General features: G+C 41.7%; 2 protein-coding genes across 3 annotated transcripts in view; both read left to right on the forward strand.

Moving 5' to 3' along the window:
* ADSS1 (adenylosuccinate synthase 1) overlaps positions 1 to 5,987 on the forward strand; it is a 49,731-nt gene extending 43,744 nt beyond the window's left edge. The window contains exons 10-13 of the mRNA XM_075282681.1: positions 1,114 to 1,238; positions 2,582 to 2,679; positions 3,837 to 3,986; positions 5,766 to 5,987. Of these exons, the coding sequence (XP_075138782.1) occupies positions 1,114 to 1,238; positions 2,582 to 2,679; positions 3,837 to 3,986; positions 5,766 to 5,818 (426 nt within the window). The 3' untranslated portion in view covers positions 5,819 to 5,987. The remainder of the gene's footprint in view (positions 1 to 1,113; positions 1,239 to 2,581; positions 2,680 to 3,836; positions 3,987 to 5,765) is intronic.
* Positions 5,988 to 11,654: 5,667 nt separating this feature from the next.
* Positions 11,655 to 26,483, forward strand: part of SIVA1 (SIVA1 apoptosis inducing factor) — a 46,979-nt gene continuing 32,150 nt past the window's right edge. Inside the window, exons 1-4 of one of the 2 annotated variants that reach the window (XM_075282699.1) lie at positions 11,655 to 11,826; positions 12,902 to 13,066; positions 16,805 to 16,964; positions 18,185 to 18,296. In XM_075282699.1, coding sequence (XP_075138800.1) covers positions 11,709 to 11,826; positions 12,902 to 13,066; positions 16,805 to 16,964; positions 18,185 to 18,242 — 501 coding nt within the window. In that variant the 5' untranslated portion in view covers positions 11,655 to 11,708 and the 3' untranslated portion in view covers positions 18,243 to 18,296. The remainder of the gene's footprint in view (positions 11,827 to 12,901; positions 13,067 to 16,804; positions 16,965 to 18,184; positions 18,297 to 26,483) is intronic. The other variant, XM_075282700.1, reaches the window with a different exon arrangement.

Genomic DNA, 26,483 nt, shown 5'->3' on the forward strand with positions numbered 1-26,483 from the left:
GGTTCTTTTGCGCAGCTAGCCGCGACGGGCAGCATCCCGCACTTGATTAGGCCCAAATGAATGGGCCTAAACATGAGTGTATCTCATGCGGAATCCGTGGCAAGATAAGACATGTCACTTCTTTTTTCCGCTAGCGGGAAAAAAAGCGAGCGGCTCCCATTGAAGTCAATGGGAGCCTTTCTTGCAGGTGGATTTTGAGGCAAATTCTGCGTCAAAATCCACCTGAAAAAAAACTCAGTGTGAACATACTCTTAATGCGCTTTTTGATGTCTGTGTTACGTCCGTTCCAAACAGATTGGTGAATTGGGTCCATAAAGAAAGATCAATGATATTTATTAACAGGGAGCAGATGTGAAATGGAAATTAATGACTCATTAGTCAATATGTTCCTGCTTCCCATATACAAAACTGTTGAAAGAAACCTAATGGGAAATTATATAGAATAAGACTTTAAAACCTCAATAGCTTACTTTATGCTTTAGTAAAGGGGTCTGCAACGTCTGGTACTTGCTTTGTAATCAGTACTTGAGGTAAATATACCTCCCAACCAACCCGGATTTAGTGAGACAGGACCCGGAATCCCAGTCGACGGGTGGTATGTCCTGGTATCAACTTATCTGTGTTCAGATGGTTGTTTACTTTTGCAACGGAAGATAAAGTCGGGCATGGACTACTTTATATTCCATTAAAAAAGTAAAAAACCATGACGGAAGTTGGCGTCTGTGACCGTTCTCTGTGACAACTAATGTCCATTGCTATTATCCTATGAAGGAAGACAGCAACGGACATTAGTAACAGTAATATGAACTCCCCTTTACAACTATTGCAAGGCACATAAAAATATTGACACTATACGAAAAGAAAAAGTTGCTGACATCTGCGCACTTTCTCACTGCTTGGTCTAAGGATAGGCCATGAATACTAAAAACCAGATAACCCATTTAAGTCCTACACCATATATACATGTATACATGCATTTTCCACCCAAAACAGATAATGCATAAGTGATAGAAGAAAATGGAACTTATCCTTTAAAATTAAATTTCTGGTGTTGCATGAATGTAGGTGTATTCTGTGCACCCACTGAAAACCTTGACCTTCCTTTACTTTCAGGAAATTGGAAACCTTCTTCAAACTCGTGGTCATGAATGGGGAGTAACCACAGGGAGGAAAAGGAGATGTGGCTGGTTAGACTTGGTCATTTTAAGATATGCCCACATGATCAATGGCTTCACTGCGTAAGTTTGCTATAGTAATACCAATTTCTAAATAAAAATACACAGCAAATACCAAATACTATATACAAATTGCTAAATCCAAATACAGGACAAGGCAAATACCACAGACAGACAATAGAATTGTAGACAGCATTTTTTTTCTTTTATTATATTTTTATACAATATATCTATGTACAATATATATCATTAGATCTTCTTAATATTTTTATTTATATCAGATTGAGTTTACAGCAAGTACTAGCTGTTGTTTTCATGTATGGCTAAGGCCCTATGGGACGTCTCGCAGCAATAAAGTGCTGCGGGAAGAACCGTGTCGAGATTGCATCGTGGCTCTTCCCGCAGCGCTTTAGAAAGTTCACAGAGTTTTCCTCCGTGGACTGTTACAATTATATCTATGGTGAAACCGCCGGTGTTTCTGAAGGTATAATTGACATGCTGCAGTTTCCAAAATCGCGACAGTTTTGGAAATCACGGCGTGTCCGCATCACAGTTTTTACAGCACAGTGGCCATGGTATTCGATAGAATCCCATATCCACTTTGCACTTACTGTAAAATGTTGCGATTTTTCTTGCGGCATTTACATCCTGTGGGACCCTGGCCTAAAAGTATTTCTGCTGATTCCAAGGTGTACATTACAACGCTTGTTCTCAGTCTATTGATCATGTTACCTATATAGAAGATAACTTTGGGCACATACTAAAATACATGAAAAGTCCTTTTCATAAAACTTCTTGTACAGAAGTTAGACTTAGGGCACATTCACATGACCTGTTCTGTACTATAATTGGTAAGGGACGGTATGTTGTTGGGAGGCAAGGACTCCTAGTAGCATAGATAACTATACTGCTACAAGTCCTTGTCCTGGCATAAGGTGCAGGTCAGTAAATCTAGCCAACACATGGAGCGGTCGTGTGAATGCGACCTTAGTCTGGCCATACGCATACGATAAAAGTCAACTGATAGGGCAAATTCTCAATTTCTGCAATTTCAGCCAGACTTCATTTTAATATTATACTTTGATGATCATATGCAATCATTTGATGAGATGGCGATCTGTCATACTGGAAGTTTTGACCACTGTCTGCTGAAAGTAAAAGCTACAAAACTAGTATTATTCTGATTATTAGCTACTTTGCACAAGCAAATTACAACTGATTGCCACATTCTGATTGATCCTAACTTTGTTTCTAGCTATACAGAATATTTGTCCCCAAAATGATAGCAATAGAATTCTGTAAGCTGAGATTCCCAATGATTAGCAAAGGAGATAGATCCACCATATGTCAGGGGAAAGCTTTAGACAGAGATGTAATGTAATGAACAATCTGATTTTTATTTTCAGTTTGGCACTTACAAAATTGGATATTTTAGACTCTCTGGATGAGATTAAAATTGGTGTAGCCTACAGACTCAATGGGAAGAGAATTCCATACTTTCCAGGTTTGTGGATTTAATTTGTCTATATATATGCAGTCCCATGTATTTGTGACTAGATGTAAAACAAGATTTAGACTGAGGTCCCATGTAGCAGGTGACAACAAGAAAAGCACTGTGGGAAAGAAATGCAACAGGAACGCATCACGTTTTTTTCCCACAGCGCTTTTCACAGAAAACTTTCTGCTTCCATTATACCTATAGGGAAACCGCCAGTGTTTCCGTAGGTATAATTAACATGCTGCGATTTCCAAAACCACAACGGTTTTGGAAATTGCAGCATGTCCACTGTACTTATTTTTCCGCAGTGTGTGGAAGGGTTTATGCCACGTGGGGTCCCAGCCTTAAAGTCATATGCAGTATAACTCTTGATGTGAAATGCTGATCCACAATAACTCGAAAAACTTGAATGGCATTCTGTAGTAGTAAATAACATTTAGTATGAAGAACTACAGCACTCCATGTTTAATGCTGTACGTGAAATTCTTTATTTATCCAGCTTGTGAGTGACCAAGCTACAATCTTTCCGACCAACATTTATCTGGATCAGGGCCTGTTAAATTCATAGAAACTGAAATAAATATACCAATAAAATCCACAGAATCACATCTAAAAGATATATAAAAAATAAATACACATCAAAAATTAAATCATCATAATACTATACAATAAGAGAACATCTGTAATTCAGAATACAAAGAATACGAGTACATGGGGGGGGGGGATGATATGGTACTCTAGAGCCCAATACCCAAGGGATAAAGTTAATATACAATGTAACAAAATTTATGATATAACATTAGATGTAAAATGCAGGTCATACTATTAAAAAATAATAGGCAGAAAAATATCCTATGTAGCATCATGAAAAAGGAAAAGAATGGGGTCAAACATACAGACCATAACAGTAAGAAAGAGTAAACACAAGATGAATTAAGTCCAAAATATCAAGTGGAGGCAAATGGTAGTATTACCTCACATGTGGGTGAATGGAGAAAATACTGGACTGCCAGCGTCCAGAGTTATACATAGTGGCTGCGCGGAACGTAGTGACAGCAACAGAGGATGTGGCCACAATGTCACAACCCTGATCCACAGACCAGCCGCAGATATAAATCTGTCACGTCCTACATTCTAACCTTGCATCTGTTTCATCTTTATAGCAAATCAAGAAATTTTACAGAAAGTAGAAGTGGAATATGAAGTGATGCCTGGCTGGAAGAGTGACACCACAGGTGCCAGGAAGTGGGAAGACCTTCCTGTCAAGGCACAGAACTATATCAGATTTGTGGAGAACCACATTGGAGCACCTGGTACGCTCAAAATATCAAAGTCACATAGTTTCTGATCAACCAGATGTCAACGTTTCCACAAAATAGTTCAGATTCCAAGACCTTGAGTTCTTCGGTCAAGTTGTTAGAAATATCAGTATGACAGCTTGACATACACTGTGGGGTCACATTGCAATCCTCAAGGTGCCACAGCTGCAACCTTACAGTTGTCCGAAATCCAGATGTGCTGCAATTTGTTGTAACTGTATTCACTAACATGAGGTGCATTATAAAGTTCACAATGTGGTCAGTTACACTGTACCATTGTATACACTGCAGACAAGTTGGCATAGGCTTTGTGCACATGGAAGTATGAAATTTCAATGTGCTATCCTGAATTTTCCTCTATAGCACACTGACCCATTCATTTCAATGGGCCCACGCACACTATTGTGTCCGTATTTGCAGACCAGTTACCTAGCTCCCCACACAATATCGTTGTGGATTCGTAAATATGGATGACACATTGATGCAATACTGACCGTTTTTGCAGACATGCTGCACTGATGCTGATAACACATGGACTGGTAAAACTGAACACTGACCCATATTTTGCATATCCCAGGTTACACACAGTAGTGTGCATAATGTCTTACTCCTGGAAGAATTGGTATGATTAAAGGGAGTCTGTCACCAGAAACCCATGTATCAAACTGGGCCAGCAGATAGATACGTTAGGGTCACCTGAATCAGTGTTTTCTAGAGATGAGCGAACACTGTTCAGATCAGCCGATCCGAACAGCATGCACCCATAGAAATGAATGGAAGCACCTGTGACGCCGGCCGGTGCTTCCATTCATTTCTATGGGTGCATGCTGTTCGGATCGGCTGATCTGAACAGTGTTCGCTCATCTCTAGTGTTTTCTTATTAGCCCTGTAGTATTTTGAAGAAACAGGATCTAGAAATGGGTACAGGACATGGATGACAGCACCAGCAATAGCAGAATTTTAATCGACTTTGATAACTACCTTGCATAACTGAAAAAAATACAGGAGGGCAGCTTTATAGGGAGTCTGTCACCAGAACTGAGCATATCAACCCACCTGAATCATACAACATTATCTCCTTGTGAATCAGTGCCTCCATTGCCGAGATACTGTCGTTGTTGTCAATGTGCAAATACATTTTTTGGAGCAATGAGCCATGGGTCCAAAAGGGGAAGCAATAATGGTCTTGTTGCTCCAAAGAGCTCATTTGCATATTGACAAAAAAAAAAAGAAGCAGACAATGATTCACAAGGGGAAAACACAGTTTGATTCAGTAAACCCTAATCAGTTAACCTTACATTTTAAAAAGAGGTTCTGCAGCAGCTGAATTGTATAATATAAAGTTAGAGATGAGTGAATAGTATTTGTTCGAATACCACTATTCGATCGATTACTTGTATCGGTCGAATACCATGCAAGAAAATTCCATTGAATTCAATTCAAAAACCTCCTCGTGCTCCTCGTCCTGCTACTTCCTGAACTTGGAGGGTCCAATGTATCAAACTTTGGTTTCCATGGAAACCGGAACAACATTCCCGTTTTTCCCATAGACTATAATGGTATTTGATATTCGATCGAATACTACTTGCTCATCTCTATATAAAGTATAATGTACACCCAATTATACACTATTAATAAGATGAGTCACCTCTGCATTATCTTATCTTATCTTTTGCCTTCATCATCTTCTAATTTACAGTAGGGCCACATAATCCCGTACATAATCTTAACCAAAATTATGAGAAGTCACTTTTGCTTTGCTTTTACTTGCAGTCAAATGGGTTGGCGTTGGAAAATCAAGAGAATCTATGATCGAGCTGTTCTAGAGATGACTACATTGAATGCCCTCTATCTGATCCTGCATCACATATTGGTAGCCATGATAGAGAATAGTGTGTTCTACATCAGATTCTGGACCGGCCACAAGATTGCTTCCCCACTTTGTTACAATTTGTGACATCCTACACTTATCTAAATAAAATGGTTTGCAATAAAGGTGTTTCACACTCGTTTTACTAAGTAGAGATATTAGTACTTATTGTCACTCCGTTGGTAAATTGCTGTTACAGCTTATTTAAAGGGGTTGTCCAGGAGCTTAACTTTTGGAGATCCACAGGATCTCATCAGCATCATCATAAGACTAGTCAACGTCTGACACCTACACCGAACTGATCAACTAATAAGGCCACCGGAAGCTGTATAATAAGTATATGGTAAAACGTAGCCCTGCTTCTATTCAAGTGAAAGGGTGCGAAGCTGCAGTTCCAGGCGCCACTGCTACAGTGCAATCTGTACAATGTAGCGGTGGTGCCTGGAACTACAGCAATGCTCCATTTCACTTGAATAGGAACAGGGCAACTTCCTGGACATAAACAGGATCATAAACTCTCATTGATAAGCTATGATCACTTTAGAAGTTCTATGCTACCACTCATATAGGGTAAGTTCACACTGGGTTTTTTTGGCCGGAACCTGAGGCGGCTTCCGCCTCAGGTTCCTGTCCAAAATACGGGTAGCTGCGACTGGATGCTGATGCAGTGTACCGGCACCCAGTCGCGCACTTCACTCCAGATTAGGCCGAAATGAATGGGCCTAGTCGGGAGGGAGTGTCTTCAGGCGGATGTCGTGAGGCAAATCCACCTGAAAGAATGAGCATTTCGCTTCTTTTTCCAGGAGCCGGAACAAACAGCTCCCGGAAAAAAAGAACTGATCGGCTCCCACTGATCTCAATGGGAACCGTCTTTTTAGTCAGGATTTTGAGGTGGATACGGCCTCAAAATCCTGACCAAAAAACCCCGTGTGAACTTACCCTAACTCTGGAGTGGTCTCTGGATAAGAAATGTAGTATTACATAATGTCTATACAAATGATGTTCCCACTCTATGGAATCTATAAATCATAACATTTCAGATATGACAGAATTCTGTCAATTATATCTGGATTACAGGGGTTACTTATTTTTGCTACACTTACCAGACTTCTGTTACTTCCATCTGCCCTGAAAAAGGAAAAAAAAACAAGGATCAAAATTCTGCACTGTACTAAATTCCTACAAAACCCATAACGAAAAGTAACCCAAACCTGGTTATCCATGTTATATGCCTCATCATAAGCTGTTATCCAACGGTAAATTTCTGGTTTACCATACACATCCAATGGAATATTGTATTTTTGTGGACAAGTATCTTCAGCAAATCTGACCAGATTCTTTTGTGGAGCACTGAAATGTACAGTTTTACCTGCAATACTTTTACACACAGTCACAGAAATAAAAGAAAAAAAAAAAGTATATTTATATAGTTGTTATATTTGTTTTTAAGATCAATAATATATAACACAGAATTCATCTCAAAGCATAGCATAGTCAAAGCGATGTAATAAGAGAAATATCTCACCATTGCTCTGTTTTATTATTTGGTTTGTGTAATATGCTTTTGCCAATATCCATGGTCGGCATCTGGAAAATATGGGTCAATAAAAAAATAATAATAAAGACCATTAAACTGTATAACCGTATCACCTCTGGCATGGTATACAAATAATAATAATAATGTACACACATATACAGATATAGATAGATAGATAGATAGGAGATAGATAGATAGATAGATAGATAGATAGATAGATAGATAGATAGATAGATAGAGATAGATATTATTATATATTATTCTTCTATGTGGGGACTTAGCCTAAACCATTTTTAAGGTGGAAAAGCCCTTTCATTTTGTTAAATATGTGTCTCTGTTATTGCTATTGATAGAACAACGATAAAATATAAAGGTCACAATGCTGATCAGAAAAAGTTATAAATACATGTGCATGAGATGATGTCTTACTTGTAAGCCCTGGCTGCTGGAAATAGTAAGAGAGCTCTATGTTCTATGAGTAGTTTGTTGTCCCTGTTACTAGGTAACTGACATAAAGGCCATCGGGATTCCAGCAACAAGCTCCTGTAACATTAGCAATCCTATAATAAAATTCTGAAATTACCCCTTTTACTGTTTGACAAAATGTTCCTTGATCTTATAGGGGATGTCCAGTTTCAGACCAATATTAAGAGACAAATGTTATTGTTTGTATAATAAAAAGTTCTGCAATTTTCCAATATACTTTGTATGAATTCCTCAGTTTTCTAGATCTCTGCTTGCTATCACTCATTCTGCTCACTTCTAGTGGTAAAAATCGATCCATGGTCATGTGATATACAGTCCATGGTCATGTGATATATAGTCCATGGTCATGTGATATATATAGTCCATGGTCATGTGATGCCACACAGGTGCACAGCTCGTTACAGTCACAGTATAGCAATCAGACATCTGCCTAGTATTGAGCAGTCCACCTGTGTGTTCATCACATGATCATGGACTGTAAGCAGAATAAATGACAGCAAGCAGAGATCTAGAAAACCATGAGGAATTGATATAAATAATTTGGAAAATTGTATAACTTCTTATTATACAAACAATAACACATAGTCCATCAATATTGGTCTAGAAGTGGACAACCCCTTTAAATCTGCAAATCTTCAAAATGAATTCCTAAATAATATACAGCAGCATTCATAATATTCAGAACTGTGATCTTGAAAGCCAACTCGAGGCTTTTCATCTGCAGTAGTCTCTATACAATGTACAGCAACAAAGCTAAAGGTATCATCCATGTTTTCAAAATTGTTAGTCTATATAACAATAGGTGACATCTATGGTCACAGCTACACGATGACATATGTCACATGTCAAAAAGTCACACAGAAGTCACATGACTTTTTTAGAGCTAAGATTTGGTTGTAAAATCAGTCAAGTGCTAGACATGTCACATGTTAGTTGCAGTTGCACATAAGTTGAATGAGCCATGTTGCAGGGTAGACCTGGCCAAAATCCGGTCCAAAAAACCCCGTCTGAACCTGGCTTTAGGCTGACACACTGTAGTGTATGTTTGCCAAAGATCACACCACCTGCTTTCTTATTTTAAGTGTTTACGTAAAATTCAAAAACAATGCATATTTGGTATTGACATATCTGTAAGGACCAGAAACGCCAGAATTGCGGCTTTCTTAGTCATATTATGTAGCCCCAATAAGTACGAATAAAGACTACAACTCACCATGCATAAACAGGCTCTCAATAAAAAAGTATGGCAGCACAAAAAACTAATGTTTTTGAGTGTTTTTATTGTGCAAAAGTAATATCTCATCATATATGGAATCATACTAATGGTCCTGCAGAATAAAAGTAATATGTTATTTATGCTATGTGACGCAGGAGTCACAATTTGAAACCTAAAAAAAAAGTGAAACTGCTGTTTATTCCTCCAGACGCAGATGAGTTTAATACAATGGTGAAGTAGAAGCAGTCCGCTCCTTCACCATTCCTCCTCTATGTGCTCTGGGAGTAGTAGGTACGATGTGATAAGATAAAATAATCCTTTAAAGGGATTCTATCATTAGAATCCTGTTTTTAGAGCTAAACCCATGTTGGAGTAGTCTTAAGAAAGGCTATTCTTCCCCTACCTTTAGAAGTCTTCTCCATGCTGCATTCGGTATATATTCCCAGTTTCTTTATTATGGTAATGAGTTTTCTCGCAGCACTGGGGGCGGTCCCCAGTGCTCAAACAGCACTGGGGGTGTTCCCTGTGCTGTGAAAAAACTATCCAGCGCCGCTTTCTTCTTGTTCTCTGCCTCTTCTCTCCTGTTTGGCCACAGGAAAATAGCCGAATGCGCTTGTCCGTTGGCCATTTTCCTGTGGATGAACAGGAGAGAAGAGGCAGAGAACAAGAAGGAGAGTTTTCTCACAGCACAGGGGATGCTCCCAGTGCTGTTTGAGCGCTGGGGACTGTCCCCATCGCTGCAAGAAGACTCATTACCATAATGAAGAAACTGGGAATATATACCGAACGGCGGCATGGAGAAAACTTCTAAAGGTAGGGGAAGAAAAGCCTTTCTTAAGGCTATTCTGAAGTGGGTTTAGCTAAAAACAGGATTCTAATGATAGAATTCCTTTAATAGGCCCCCCCCCCCCCCCATGAGGAAATTCAGTGTGTTACAGCTGCATGGATAATACAGTAATATACACATACAAGCTCATAGCAGATAGAAAAGATACTAGGAGTCATAGCAAATAAAAAGAAAGACTTCAGGATCATTTAGTTCTCTGTGCGGAGTGATCTTCGCTTAACCTGGTGTTGATTATACAGCCTGACCGTGGTTGGTAGGAAGGATCTTTGATAGTGTTCCTTCTCACACTTGGGGTGAAGCAGTCGGTCACTGACAGTGCTGCCCAATGCTACCATACATGGGATGGGAGTTGTTCTCCCGCATGGAGCTCACCACGGACAGTATCCGTCTGTCACCCACCACCTGTACTGGGTCCAGGGGGCTCCCCAGGACAGAGCTGGAACGTCTGACCAGCCCAGTCCAGTCCAGTTTATTATTGAATAGCACACCCAGATACTTATATGTAATGTGTGAAAGAAAAAATATATGTCTCAGCCCTACGGTTTTGTTATGGTCCTAGTGCAGACAACATACTTTTGTCCTGCTAATATGGTGCACGGAAAACTATATAATCCTGCCGGTGCAGGTACCAATACTAAATTCAAAAGACCAATAGTGATCCAGCAACCAGATTTGCATTACATTAAAACTTTTGTTTATTAGTCCATTTGTTTAAAATTTCTTTAGAAAACCAGTGAAAAAATATAAAACGGACACAGCACTTACATGAAAAAAACTGTTTCGGATTACATGGAACAATGGACACACGATGCTTTAGCCGCCTAAAGCATCGTGTGTCCATTGTTCCATGTAATCCGAAACAGTTTTTTTCATGTAAGTGCTGTGTCCGTTTTATATTTTTTCACTGGTTTTCTAAAGAAATTTTAAAACAAATGGACTAATAAACAAAAGTTTTAATTTAATGCAAATCTGGTTGCTGGATCACTATTGGTCTTTTGAACTTATATGTAATGACTATCTCAATGCCCGCCACTGACATCGACCCTCCAGCTTCTGACATTATACTAGAGGCAGATAGAGGGGGCATTAAATTGTGGGTGCACAAAAGAGGGACTTTATACTGCGGGAGCAACTGGAGGGTAATATGATGTGGGGGCCCATTATCTTGTGGTGAGACTGTAGGAGCATTACACTATATAGTGGCACAAAGAGAAATTGATGGGAATGGACAGAGTCAATGTGGAAGCGAGCACGCTGCACATATCTTTATAGTTTCAGTTTTCTATACCCCAACATGGTGACACTGAAATATACAGGGATAAGGGATCATTCTATATGTAGGTATTTCTATATGTAGGTTCCGCATTGTATCATTGCAGCACATATAAATGCAGAGTATCCTGCACATCGCTGCCCGGTGCCCTTTAACAGCGCGAGCGCAGCAAATCCCGACCAGGGTTGTCATGGCACCGCATACCAGCACGTTCCCAGCCGCCAAGCAGCGACTAGCACCACCCAGCGACAGCCGCCAGTACTGTGAACGTAAACATTTATCACGCGTGTGTGAACCATAAGCACCGCCTATTATCTTATCAGCCAATCAGGTGCCAGATCATCGCTGTGATCGCATCTCCTAATTGGTAGAGCGGGGCGCGTAGTCCCGGAGTGAGAGTGATAAGCAGGGCTGCGCATGCGTGTATGGTTGTCAGACTTTGGCGCGCTTCCTGTTCTACTGAGGCCCACGGTGCCAGTGCAGTAACATGCCTAAACGCTCCTACCCCTTTGATAGCCTGGCTCCGCCGCAGATCAAGACTCATGTGGGGCAGAAGGAGCTATGTCAGGGCGTGTGTGGAGACAGCTTTAAGCGGGAGATCTTTGGTGAGAGCGGCTAGGCCTATTACATATGTGGTAGTTTGTATTCTGTATGACTAATATACTGTACATATATACATACATAGGGCTCTCTATAGTCGGTATGGCAGTATAATACCACAGCAGCTTGTATGGGCACGGCTGGTGCTTATGGCTCTGTGGGAGCTAGGCAGTGCTGGTGCTTGGCAAGGGTGATATCTGGACTCTTGGCTGTGTGGAGCTGGGCAGGGGTGATGCTGGGGCTAGTAACTGTGGGGGTGCTTGTACTATGTAGGGGTGCCAGGCAGGGGGTGATGCTGGGGTTTCTGGGAGGGCCAGGGTTATGTTGGGGCTCTTGGCTGTATGGGAGCTGGGCAGGAGCTCGTACTATGTAGGGGTGCCAGGCAGGGGGTGATGCTGGGGTTTCTGGGAGGGTCAGGGTGATGTTGGCTGTATGGGAGCTGGACAGGGGTGATGCTGGTGCTCATGACTTTGTGGGGATGCTGAGCCAGGGTGATGTTTGGGCTCTTGGTTGTGTGGCGGCGCCCGGTAGGGGTGGTGCTGGTTCTTGATTTATCCATTAGGACTAGGGAATTACTGGACTGAATGGTTTATCTCCCTTCTAGCAAGGATAGGTGACAAGTATAGATTCCTTGAGGTCTGTTCACACTGCGGAATCTGTGACTTCTGTTTCAAAATAAGTGGTAGATTCCGATCTGATTCTGTCTTATTGTTTTCAATTTGAGGCAGAGGTTGAAGCAAGACAGTAGAAAAAGTGATCTGCTCAGTCTTGCTGTGGGTTACGTGGCAGATTCATCCTCAGAGCCCATGGCATGAGATTAGGCTTGTTCACCTGAGTTGAGGAATATGAGGCGGGTGTCTACCTCAAATTCACTTTCTACTGTGTGAACTTGGCCTGGTGGTCTTTTCCCCTTTTTGCAGACTTTGATGTAGCAAAATGCCCATCTCTAGAGTATTCCAACCCCTGTGCCTTATTGATCATGATTACTGGATGATGGCCTTTATGGATGCTATATTAAATGTAACATAGTCTTTCTCAGGTCGTGTACACACTCATAACTATGATACTCCTTTGTTACAGAGAGGACCAAAAAACTTCTGTTCAGTGGAGCGAAGTCCATTATGGGAAATCAAGGAAACCAGATTAAGAATAGTAATACAGAAGTGGAGACCCCTGTGCACGAGCTACTGACTGGGCAGACGACTATTGGCCAAGATGGAAAGCTACACAGATCCTCCCGGACATGTAAGGAGCGCTGGAATCCCTGAGTGTCACACACATTGTCATTGTCACCTAAGATGCTTCAAGTGTAAGACTATTGAGTCACACAAGTGTGAATGGCTGGTTACATGTGACACACTTCCCAACATGCCACACATCTATGAACAGTTAGTCATTGACTAGTTCTTCGTGTAAAAAAAAAAAAAAAAAGACATTCTATTGAAATATTTTAACACTTCGTTATATCCTCTTTTGTTCTTCATTGGCTTCTGGATTTCTACTTGCTTTTGTTGAACAGAAATCTGTGCAGGCTTACTGCTCACAACAGAGTTTGCTAGAGTTGTATTCAATCTCTTGACAATCTTCTGTAAGCTGAACAGTCTGGACTCCAAGATGTTAATGTGCCTTAATTTCCACTTTTCTACAAACAATGTCTTCCAAGCTCTCTAACTCGCAGAAGCATGCATGGGTTAGATACAGTTGTAGCAGATACTCAGCAAGCAAAAATACTGAACATGGTGAGCAACTGAAATCCAAAGTGTGTTTAAAAAGCTGTAGTGTATGTGGACCAAGCCTTAATCACTTTTATAGTTTAACACTGCTGCTTCTTCAGCTTATGTCTGGGACTATCAGTTTATTGAATCTAGAGCCTAAAGAAAAAGCCATATACCTATATCCAGGTTTGCCATCCGGGATTCCCACAATCTGCTTTGAAAAGAAAGCAGCGCCTGTGTGAGCATTGCAGCTCCTTCACTGAATACCTAGGCCAGCGCCATACACTGCAGGATGATGTAGTTTAGCTCCATTCACAAGAAGGTTACTGAGCTACAAATTAACATAAAGTCTCTTGCTTAGAGCAGCTGATCTCTTGGGGTCCCAGGTATCAGATCACTATTGATCAAATATTGATGGCTTAGACTAAGGACAGTTCAGTAATATGCAAGTTCTACAAAACACCTTTTAGTCTAAGGCCCCACAGGGCGATGTGCTGTGGGGGAAAAAAGTGGCGGAAAGTATCTTGGTTCTTCCCGCAGCGCTTTGAACAGAAAGTTCAGTTTTCCTCCAGACTTTGTTAGTTATATCTACGGGAAAGCCACCGTGCTGCGATTTCTAAAACTGCGCCAGTTTTGGAAATCGCAGTGTGTCCGCGCTGCGTTTTCAAACGCAAAGTGGGCATGGGATTCGTACGAATCCCATCCACTTTGCAGTTACTGTATAACGCCGCAATTTTTCCAACAGCATTTCCGCCGTGATGTGCTGTGGGCCCCAGGCCTCAATGTCAGTAGGAGTTATATATTGTGCAATGAAGTATTTCCTGTTTGATCTCCTTGATTTGTGTAAACTCCTTTTAAAGTAACCTATGAACAGCATATGAAATAGTTTTCTGTAAATAAAGTTTTATAATTTTTATTACAATCTATTCAGCTTTCCAATACTTTGATCCTAGTCCTTGCCACTGCAACTAGCAGTTCCCCATGTCCTGATGGCAGTAAAGACAGCTGATAATTTGTAACAGCAAAAATAACCGCATGGTGTGTGGGAATTGCAGAGGTAGAATTTTCACCAAAAATGTGCACTGTTTAAAGGGGTATATCCTTATCGCTTCCTATTCAAGTATTAGTAAAACACCTTTAGGCTGAGGCCCCATGGTGCAGAAACACAGCGTCTTTTGTTGCGGTTTTTTGAACCAAACTTAGGAGTGGATTGAGCAGAAGGGAAAAGTGTAAGAACTTCCTATATATTCTCTGTAACCATTTTTGGCTTTGGCTCAAAAAACCACAACAAAATCTGCAACAAAAGAAGCTGTGTTTGCGCACCGTGGGGCCTCAGCCTTAAAGGGGTATTCCCATGTACATAATCATATCTATATTTGTAGATAATTAAAAGTTACAGTTTTGCAAATATAAGTAATTAAAAATTGTGCAGCGTTTTAAAGATTTTCTCTAACTTTCTTAGTGGTGACAATCTGTTGTCTTGATCGTTTGCCAATGATTATGACCACAAATGCAGAAACTTTCTATGGTCTGGGACTTGTCAGGAACCCAGCTATGATTTTCTTATTGTAGCAGAGTCATCAGGCAGGGACACTACATGTATCAGAAGATATCCCGGCCACAATAAGGAAATCATAGCTGATTTTGGGACCTTAGAAAGATCCTGCGTTCATGGTCGTATCCAATGGCAATCGATCAAGAATAAAATACTGTGACCACAAGATACTAGAGAATATCTTTAAAACTCTGCAAAATATTTAAATTACTTTTATTTGCAAAAATGTTTAACTTTTAATTATCTACAAATTTAAAAATAATTATGTACATGGGAATACCCCTTTAAGGCTCAAACAGTGCGCAAAGCCTATGGAAGGTATGCATCGGTAAGGTGCTGAAATATGCCGTGTGCTGGCCAAAATGTCAAAATCTTAGTATTACCTCCATGCTTTTTCTGCCAAGTGTAGGCCTTCAAAGCTGAGGTGCCAATAACCCATGAGAGAACATTCTGGAACATCTATCGCTATAGAACAGGATATGCTATAAGGGTCCCATAGATATATTTCTTACAGTTGCTTCCGGTTTACCTTTTACTGAATGTCCAAAAATAGTTGAGCCTCCCTGGTTCACAAGATGTATGTGGGGCCTGAGTTTGTAAGACATTTGTAGCATATCCTGTGGACATGGCTATAAATGTCCCAGATGGGAATATCCCTTTAAGTCTTACTGTGGGTAGGATCTACTATCTAAAGTTTGCAAATAACACCAAGGCCTTCTTAATCTTGGTTCCATTTGCTATTAGTCCTGGTGCGACCCTACCTCTTTAAGAAAAAGTAGCCTTGTTCACCTTGCAGACAAATGAAGTCAATATTGCACACTTCCGGTAGGTGAAGACTGCCTGGCGGAGAGAACTATCAAACTGTTCTTTGCCAGTCAGCAAGGTGGGGTTGGGTTGTCACCTAGAAAGAAAAATGTGCTGTGTTGGCTTTTTTATTTTACTGATGTCTCACTGATTTATCCCCATTGTTGGGATCAAAGAAAGATGGTTAGTCTCATAGGAAGGGTTGGGCAGTATGTGAACGGAGGAACAGTAACCCAGGGAGGAGGGTGGGGAAGAATCTTAAGAGTTTTCAGCTTTAAGGGAGAGTTGTGGGCAACTGTACAGGACAAGGCTGTGGTCAAACGACTGACACTCCTACCACTTGGGAGCGCACAACTTCATAATTTACTATGAAGCGGAGGGTTCAATTAATACATTTTATTTATATAGCACCAACATATTCCGCAGCACTGTACAATTTGTAGGGTTCAAATACAGACAGATACATTACAAAGAAAGTCATTTCACACAATGGGACTGAGGGCCCTGCTCGCAAGAGCTTACAATCTATGAGGTAGAGGGGGTGATTACAAAAGGTAGCAGGGGTGGCGTTGCTTATACAGGGGTCAGATAATTCACACAGCAGTGTTCAGTTCAGTCTGGGACATATGCCCATGCATGGACTGTTTACTTGACACATATGAACCTAAAACAGGTCTCAATTGAGATTGAGGTGTTTTTTTTTTTTTTTTTTTTTTTTTTAAAGCAATTAGTAGTGTCTTGGCAACCAGACCCCAAAGACTGAAACATCTGAAGTGTCAAGAAAGGTAGTTACAGGGGGTGTTCTCTAACTATTTTGAGATGTAAAAGAACTACTGCCTCATGAATAAATAGTTGCTCTTGTCGATACATTTGTTTTGGGATTGCACAGATGTCTCTCTTTTCTTCAAGCAGTGCAACCAGTGGAGGGACCCAGAGCGTGCTACTCCTGTGTACGATCAGTTGGTGAGACAGAAGCATGTAGACTGTGTGAGCGCCACATCTGTAGAGACTGCAGCCAGTCGTGCACATGCTGCTCTGCCATCACATGCTCCAATTGTACAGTTCTTATGTGAGTATCTGGTTGACAAGTGTTTAAGTATACTTTAATAGAAGTCTATGAAGAGGGAGGTTGAGGCTGCTGGAAAAGGGAAATCTCACTGTAGCGAAGCTCTGATATCTGATACCTCAGTGCAGTAGTTGTCAGAAGTGAGCCCTAAATAGGTGTTCTGTCTGGGGGCCACCTGTCTGATATACACAATCCATTCAGGTATTCATGGTCTATCCCTTAGGATAGGCAGTCAATTAAAAATATATATTCTGGACAGCAATTTTAAATGCAACTGGTGATGGATCAAAGGGGAGAGGTCAATGATGCCTGCAGCAGGAAAAAAAACTAGGGTACTTCTGAATGCAGCTGCACTCCAGGATGGGGCTGCTGGTGCTTTCACTTAACCTTTTAGTTACTGGGTGGTGGAGGACTGTAATTCACCAGTTTCACAGGCTTAGACTTGAAATCATTGGTTGATCTTGGCACTGAATGTTTCTTGGTCTGCGTTTGGTACACTGACTATAGCCCAAGTTATCATACAACATCTAAACGACAAACTAGGTGGGTATATGACACTGGTGGTACCTGCAGTGATCAGACTATGTATAAGGCAGATTTCACATTAACAGTCTTTCACGTGTGCATGGATTTGCCATCCTGTCTAACAGTATTATGGTTCTCTGATGCAAAGTCTCTACTATGTACTGTCCTGTAGAGTAGTGTGGGACAGTGTATTTGGGGGATATATGGAGGACTCCTAGAATCACAAATAACAATGCTCAGTCAGGTCCTGGTATAGTGTACAAGCCTGTAAATCTGGCTCACACATCCAAAACTTGGTGTGAAAAAGACTTAAGGACACTAGTGATGCCTGCTCATACTGTCCTCTCCATTAACAATTACGCCCCCAGTGACTGGCTTTACCACCACTTAGAGTATGGTACAGGGCCAGCATATTACTCTAGGTGGTGGGACTGAGTGCTAGGACCACCTCTGATCTTAAATATGGGGCGGGCCTGAGGCTTGTAGACCACTTCAATCCGTAAATTGTTGTATCATAGTATTGTCCTACCTTGATATGGTGAGAAGACCCTTGGGGCTGTTGGGAGGTCACTCTGAATGTATGGTGTGCTAGAAGGAACATGTTATATGGATGCAGCGCTAACTTAGAAATAAGGTTAATAGTTTCTCTTCACGGTTTACCACTTACAATGTAGCTGAAGTGTGTTTCCTTATTCTAGTGACGGTGATCTTGGGGAGCAAGCGTTCTGCACGACTTGTTCTGAATATGAACAATAATGGAGTCCATCCTGCAAATTCCATGTTTTATGTCTTATTTTATATTGATATTTTGTAAGTATTTTATATCCAAATGAATGAAATAAAGTTTATAATAAACTGATGGTGACCACTAGGTGGCAGTGCAGCCTCTTTACTGAAACTGCAGTGTCTGGGAGCTTGTGATCATACTACTAGTGCCTGCATAGGTCTGAGTCTGTATTAGTGTGCTGTGACAGCTGTTTCCAAAATGCAGCTTCCCTTTAACTCCTTAAGGGCCAGGACCATCTTCCCTTCCCCACATTTCAAGAGCCATAACTGTTTTTCACTTTTCAGTCCACAATAACAACTTATTGTTTGCACAGCATAGTGAATGATGCCATTTGTTTGCTTCAAAGTGCTGGGAAAAAAAATTCAGAATAAGGTGCAATTGGGGAAAAAACATTTGTGCCAATTTCATATAGGCTTAATTTTTACAGTGTTCACTGTGGTAAAAATAATGTTTCCTGTATTCTGCAGGTTTGTATGATCACAGCAAAACCAAATTTATATAGTATTTGTAATGATGCCTTTTGAAAAATGAAAAACTTTACAAGGTTGGGGAAAAAAAATTGCTGTTAGTGGCTGTATTATATAGCTGGCATCTGCCCTGTATGGAGAGAGCTCAGCTTCTGAACTCTCTCCATACATCTCCATGTGACACAGGATGTACAATTACGTTCTGTTGCTAAAGGGTTAAAACAAACTGATAAAGCTCTAAAATGTAGGTTGTGTACGTATGGTGCAGTAAAGCATGTGATCATACCATAGGGGCTTTGACATTATTTAGGAAGTACTTAAAGAGGACCATTCATCAGATTGGGCACAGGCAGTTCTATATACTGCTGGAAAGCTGACAGTGCGCTGAATTCAGCGCACTGTCGGCTTTCCCGATCTGTGCCCCGGGTAAAGTGCTATCAGTCCCGGGACTGTAGCTCTTTAGTCAGAAGGGCATTTCTGACAGTCAGGTACGTCCTTCACAAAGCACCTATCGCGCTGTACAGTGTGAGCGGGGAGGAACACCCCCTCCCCTCCTGATAATACTCGTCTATGGACGGAACGTCCTTCTGAATGTAAAGAGCTACGGTACCGAGACCGATAGCGCTTTACCCGGGGCACAGATTGGGAAAGCCAATAGTGTGCTGAATTCAGCACACTGCCAGCTTTCCAGCAGTATATAGAACTTCCTGTGCCCAAATCCATGAAAGGTCCTCTTTAACACAAACTCTTCTGCCACAAGCAAAACTACAGCATAAGCCCTATAACTGCCTAGTTCATCTGATTAATAAGTTTGACCTCTGCTTTACATGGGCAGGTACATCCTGCAAACAATGTGTCACAGTGATGGCGTGGGCTCAGATGAACACTAACATATAGCTATACAGTCTGTGTATGGCCAGGCATTGGGTTAAAGCCCAACTCCAGAAGCCCGATAGCTCTCAACAGCAAAATTGTGCAGTCTAGGGATGGGACTTGTTTTCACCCTCAGTCCCATATAATGTGACTGGGGTGCTGATGGCTAGGCAGTTACTTTGAGGGGTATTCTCTTTAAAAAGGTTTAATGCACAAGATTAAAAAAACAAATTATACTATAGTTGGAATGATTGTATTACCCATGGAATAACTGCACAAATTCAGTTACCTTCTCCACATAATGTGAGGGGGGTAACTTAGAGTATTGTATGTCCTCACAGACCAGCAGTATTATGTATCACTAGAAGGCTGACAGTGGTATGTGCTTGGGTGCAGGATTAGTGATATTAGTTTTGGCACAGATACCCCTCCACTGTCAGAGGTGGGGTCTTTCTGCTCAGCATCACAAGGCTATAGTAGAGTATGGTCAGAGGTCTTACTCACAGCCAATCAATAGCTGTAGGCCTACAACTGTGCACATACTGGCACCGTTACTCTAGCATGTCTCCACCTTCACAAAAATGTATCCATGTTAATGTATCAAAGTTCGTCCATTTATGAGGTTTACAAAATGTACGTGTGACCTTAGATTGTAAGTACAATATTGTTTTTGTGGCTGTGGACAGTGCAGCTGGAGGGAGTCCCTGTGGCTTCTGTGCCCCTGTAGGCACTGCCTGCAGAAGGCATGGAGACAAGGCAGAATGTGTAACCTGTGGGCAACGGTGCCCAGGCTGCTGCTGCTGGAGGCATGTGAGGAGGATGACTAGCAGGATGGTAGGCACATCTCCTTACACAGCAGGCACAGCCTGCAAATCTGACTCTGAGAATTAAGCCATTTATACATAGTAAAATGTGGCTCAGTCTATGGCTCACCCTGCGGGCACCTCCATGGCTCTCAGCGTGTTACTCCTGCTCACACGTACTAGTTTTCCCCTTCCAGACACACCCACCTGTGCCAGAAATGCCACCTGGCTCTTCAGAAATTCTGTCACCCGGACACCTGGCAGAATATTGGTGGAAACGAATGCACGCCAAAACTCCACTTTCTTCATATCATGCTTGAAATCGCAAAGCTATTTCCACTTGTGTATATTTTTGGTGATGTTTTCCTGACAAAAGTATCTTTCCATTCATAAAACGGACGCTTTCTTAAGTGCTGTGAAGTATGTAATCCTCATAAATGGCTGGCTGAACTTTCCTTCAGCATTATAATAATGGATGTTGGTATGGTGGAGACATGCTAGATCAGGAATAGGGAGCCTTCAGGACTCCAGCTGCTGTGAAACTACAACTCCCATCATGCTCCATTCACTTCATGGGAGTTCCCAGAACAGCAGAGCTAGTATGCATGCTGGGAGTTGTAGTTTTGCAACAGCTGGAGAGCCGTACGTTCCCTACCCCTGTGCTAGAGTAACGTGGCTGCATTTTTGCCTCTGTGGAGAGATGCTAGAGTAATACCCTGAATTCACTATATAATACCATTGATCTGTGAGGGCATGATAGGTCTTCTTTAAGACTAGAATTTTCTACCCCAGCTTCCATGAAATCCCCCAAATGGTGTGAGGTGTTCCTAAATTAAGGGACTTGAGGGTGTCCGAATTGAGATCTACACCAGTCAGGAATTGAAAGAGGCTGTGTCAGAAAACTGGCATAAATAAAGGGGCCACACGGTGGCTCAGTGGTTAGCACTGCAGCCTTGCAGCACTGGAGTCCTGGTGTTCAAATCCCGCCAAGGGCAAAAAACCATCTGCAAGGAGTTTGCATGTTCTCCCCGTGTTTGCATGGATTTCCATCCCATATTCCAAAAAAGACATACTGATAGGGAAAAATGTACATTGTGAGCTCTATGTGGGGCTCACAATCTACATAAAAAAAAAACAAAAAACTGGCAAATGGGTTTTTGGATCATTTCCTTCCCACACACAGGTTGTCAGTTCTTATAGGTTAATATGTAACCATATCTTCCTGCTTTATGACTTATGGAATGTTTCTCAGCATGGCCTTTAAAAAAAAAAAAAAAAACTGAACTTGCAAAACTGTGTAAATGTACAACGTTAGGAGATTGTTTCATGAAACCGTTCTTGGTATAAAAATGTGCTGTAGACTTGCATCTGCATTTATGCCCCATGTTGCATAAATGCAGGGGATTACATACTGTATATTGTGATGACTGAAATTGGCAGTTCCTTCCACACTAAAATCTGCAGTGAATTCCAGTAGTAATTGACTTCCACAAAAGTATTGCTCTAAGGCAGACCTGGGCAATGTACGGTCCGCGGGCCACACCTGGCCCTCTGACTGCGTCTGTCCGGCCCACATAGCTAATTAAAGTTTTTTTTCAAGGACCTGTGATGATGTCATCACAGTCTATCACCAGGATAGGCTATGACTCGTTAGTGGGCAGAGCCACACGGGACTGTGTGCTTGATGCAAGCTGCCAGCAATGTAGGCTGCTGGATGATAGAAGAGACAACATGTGTGAGCAAGAGGGGGGAACTAGGGGCAGATGTAGGGGGGACATTAAACTCGGGGGCAGATGGAGGGTGACGTTAAACTGGGGCAGCTGGAGGAGGATATTAAACCATGGGGGGTAGCTGGAGGGGGTTATGTCTGCCTCTAGTTGCCACCACTTTAATGGCCCCCTCCAGCTTCCCCAGTTTAATGTTCCCTCTAGTTTATACTGGGGCACCAGGAAAGGGACATACCGTATTTTTTGGACTATAAGACGCACCTAGGTTTTAGAGGAGGAAAATAGGGAAAAAAAATTTTGAAGCAAAAAATGGTAAAATATTTAATATATGGGAGTTGTAGTTTTGCAACAGCTGCAAGGCCACATTGACAGGTGACCCTGCAGCTGTACGGGGATGCATAGTGTTTTTTTTTTGTTTGTTTTTTTGTTTTTTTGTGGGGCCAGCTGTACTTTTTAGTTATACCATTTTGGGGAATATCTATTGCTTAGATCACCTTGTATTGAAAAAATACCTGGTGGTTTATGAGATATATATATATATATAATTTTTTTTTTTCTAGGGACAGGAGGTGATTTAGAACTTTTATTTATATTTTTAAAGCTTTTTTTTTTTTTTTTTAACTATTTTATTCCCCCCCGGGGGCTTGAACCTGCGGTCACTTGATTGCAAGTCCCATAGACGGCAATACAAGTGTATTGCCGTCTATGGGACATTCTGTCTATTAGTATTACAGCTGGTCATAGAGACCAGCCGCAATACTAATACAGCAGTGACAGGCCTGGGAGCCTCATTAGGCTCCCGGCTGTCACCCGAACAGGTCGGCTCCTGTGATATCGCCGCGCAGGAGCCGGCCTGCAACTCTACAGGTATGGGGCCGGTGGGGACCGGCTCCGGGGGAGAAGGGGCCACCGATACTGACCCGGCATCCACTGTACTAGAGAGGCGGATGCCGGGAAGGGATAGACGCTGGCACAGGTGCCGGGGCCTGAGACATCGCTGCGCTCCACTGTCCTGCCTGAAGCCAGCGGCGGGGGGGACGGAGGAGCGGAATAGCATCACTCCTCCCGCTGCTGGCTTCATGCAGGGCAGAGGAGCACAGCGATGTCTCAGGCCCCGGCGTCTATCCCTTTCCGGCTTCCGCCTCTCTAGTACAGCGGGTGCCAGGCGCCACATTCGGTCTATAAGACGCACCCTTCTTTTCCCCCCAAATTTGGGGGGAAAAAAAGTGCGTCTTATAGTCCGAAAAATACGGTAATACTGTGGGACATTTGGAGGGAAACGTTATAATGTGGGGGGTGTATTATGTTAGGGAGCCTGTAGGAGGATTTTACTTTGTGGGGCACATGAAAAAAAAAATGCTTGAGAATGGGTGGAGTCAGCTGAGAAGTGGGTGGAGCTAGAACCGGTACAATTTCTTGTGTGGCCCCATGGGAAAATTAATTGCCCACCCCTGCTCTAAGAATATGTCCACACAGGATGAGACTGTTACTGGTTCTCTATGTATAGATAGCTATATCTCTCTACTTTAATAATATAGTATACATTTTATTCTCCTGAGCGGGTTTAATTGACAATTGCAGCCGCTAATCTGAAATGAGGCATGGGAGAGCGGTGAACTGCCCCACGTAGTGAGCCACGGCAAAAAAAAGTGAAATGTGATTTCCTTTGCTGCTATTATATATATATATATATATATATATATATATATAGTTGCCAGCGAGACAGCTGACCTTCTGCAAATGTGTGGAAATACAGTACTCTAAGATGGCCATGGTTTTCTTACATTTAGGTCAGGGTTACACTGAGACATTGCTGAGCTAGTGGCTGACATTTAACTATTCAGCTGCAGTCTAAAGGAATATGACTTGTGGATGGCAGCTGTCAGTCAATAGTCCAAAAAAAAAAAAAAATCAGTGCTGTTGGAAAAAAAAAAGTAAAATAAAACCTAGCTACTGGATGGTTTTGTAAAAAGGCTTCTACCAGCGCCACCATATGTTCTCAAAATTTTTGCTGAAGCATAAAAATATACAAAATTGTCCAAAGTGTTTGAAGGCCTTTACTAAGGCTATGCGTAGAACAGAATCCACCATTCAAGCACGCACAATAACTTATTATGGATAATGGGAATCTAGCACCAATATTTCCACTGGTCACACTTACTATAGTTTGGAATACACTGCATTGGGTGTGCAGGGAAGGGACACTGTAGCATCATGGCCTCCTGCTTGTTCAGAATATGGAGAGCCACTGAGTTTTAACCTCTTCCCCAACTGATCACTTGACTATAGCAGAGGTTGTCACCCAGCCATCTCCTAGTTATAATTGTAAACCTGCTGACTATTATATTAGTCAACCTAAATCTCCTATGCAGCAGAGTGACTGGTAATAACTGGCATTATTTCATCTAAGAACATTAGGGCAAACTGGGGCTTAGTTCACATTTGCGTGAAATTGGCAGACGCAAAAGTCCTGCACAAATGACCTTTTCCTTCACTGGTTTCAGATGATGGTCAATGGAGTCCACAGGCCTTTGTGTCTAAACGTTATTACAGTGTTATGTCTATTGTTCTGGTCTTCCGATGGAGCATTAAAATAGTAAGGTGACGTTAATGTAACCCTGGCATAGAGTATGCCAGTCTTTTAAAAAAAAAAAAAAAACTCACAAGAGTGGAAATGTCTGCTAATTAAGAGCTTGTGTAGCGCCCCCCCCTTTAATTTGTGCTAAAGGGGATGTGTGCCCCAATATCGTCCCTCTAGAAGATGATTAGATAATAAAGGCAACCATAGTGGTTATACCCCAGCTCTTGTACACATCTAAACACTATGAGATATTGATAGAACAGGACAGATCAATTGAAGCAGACGCCATACTAGCCAGTTGGGTCACTGCTTTGTTTCCAAAGCATGAAACTATTCAAAGCTTGTAATAATTGCACAGATTTCTATGTAAGCCTTGCAGTGCTGATCTTGTGTCTACATGTGAGCAGCTTTCCCTTTCATGTATATGTGGTGGTTGCTGCTGGTTTGTATACTGTATGTATGACGTATTTTGTAGCATTATCTGCATACAGCTGCTCGGGGAAACCAAACTAATCAGGCCACCATGCATCCCACACAATGGCCTTTTTATTTATCACCAACAAAATGGTTCAGACGGCCTCAATAACCATAATTGCCTAGCCCGGCGGGGTTCTAACGATGGTATGCGGCCCGCTTATTATGATGGAGAATACAGGCCGCTTTATTTCCTCCTCAGCATTTGTAGTGCCTCCGAGTTTAATTGATAAAAGTTTATAACGTCGCCGCCTTCACCCTAAACAAATATGAATACAAACAGCAGTTGCGCTCAGCGGCAATCCCACCATTCGCTTTAAAACCAAAACAACAATTATCATAATAAAACTTAATGAACTTTGCTTACTCCTGTTAATGGCCTTTAACTTAACTGTTTAGAACATCTGGCTGCTTGGTAAATTTCGCTTTCATTTGGCATTACAGCCTTTAACACCAAATCCCGTCACCCACCTTCCATAAAAAGCACCGCCATACAAGGGTGAGGTTAGAAATCGCGTTTATGTTTAGTATCTAATGGCATACTTATCTATCTTACTACCAAGTAGGATGGTTTCCAATTATGCCACTCAGATGTCCCCGCATCCTTCACGTCTATAAATGAGGCTCAGAATTTGTCACGTCCCTTGTAAAACTCGAACAGGGCGCTGTTCTACAGGAGACGGATCTGTAAGAGCTCCGATAAAATGAATGATCCATATGTCGTGCTCATATCGGCTGTGTCCTTATTAGTATTGATTTCTATTGATGGTGGGATTTGTGGTTAAATTCGCCACCAATACACTCATTGACTCAAAAAATAAGTAAGTGCACCTGGATGGAAATGTTGGATTGCTGCAGCATGTAGTTCTGTCCCAGGCAGAAATGTAACCTATTAGGCCCCATGTACACAGGCGACCCAAAGCCAGAAGTGGATTGACAGAAGGTAGACGTATAAGTACTTGCTATATGTTAAACATTCCTTTTATAGCCATTTTTGGATAAAAGGGATAATAATAATCACAACAAATCTGCATTTCCACAATGTGGAGTTTTAGGCAATGTACCTCTTGGTGATCCTTTATTGCTATACATGTTTCTACTACACACTCAAAAGACATTTTGCCCAGTTGACAAATTTTGAGAGTAGGTGTATCATTGAACTAAAGCTTTGTTCACACTTGCGCCCCTGTCCACGGTTTGTCATTCCACCAGGTTTCCGTCCTCAGCCCCGGTGAAACTGGACAGGGGACGGAAACACATCTTTTAAACCCATTTACTTTAATAG

The sequence above is a fragment of the Leptodactylus fuscus genome, chromosome 7 (assembly GCF_031893055.1).
Source record: "Leptodactylus fuscus isolate aLepFus1 chromosome 7, aLepFus1.hap2, whole genome shotgun sequence".
In the NCBI taxonomy this organism is placed as follows: Eukaryota; Metazoa; Chordata; class Amphibia; order Anura; family Leptodactylidae; genus Leptodactylus; species Leptodactylus fuscus.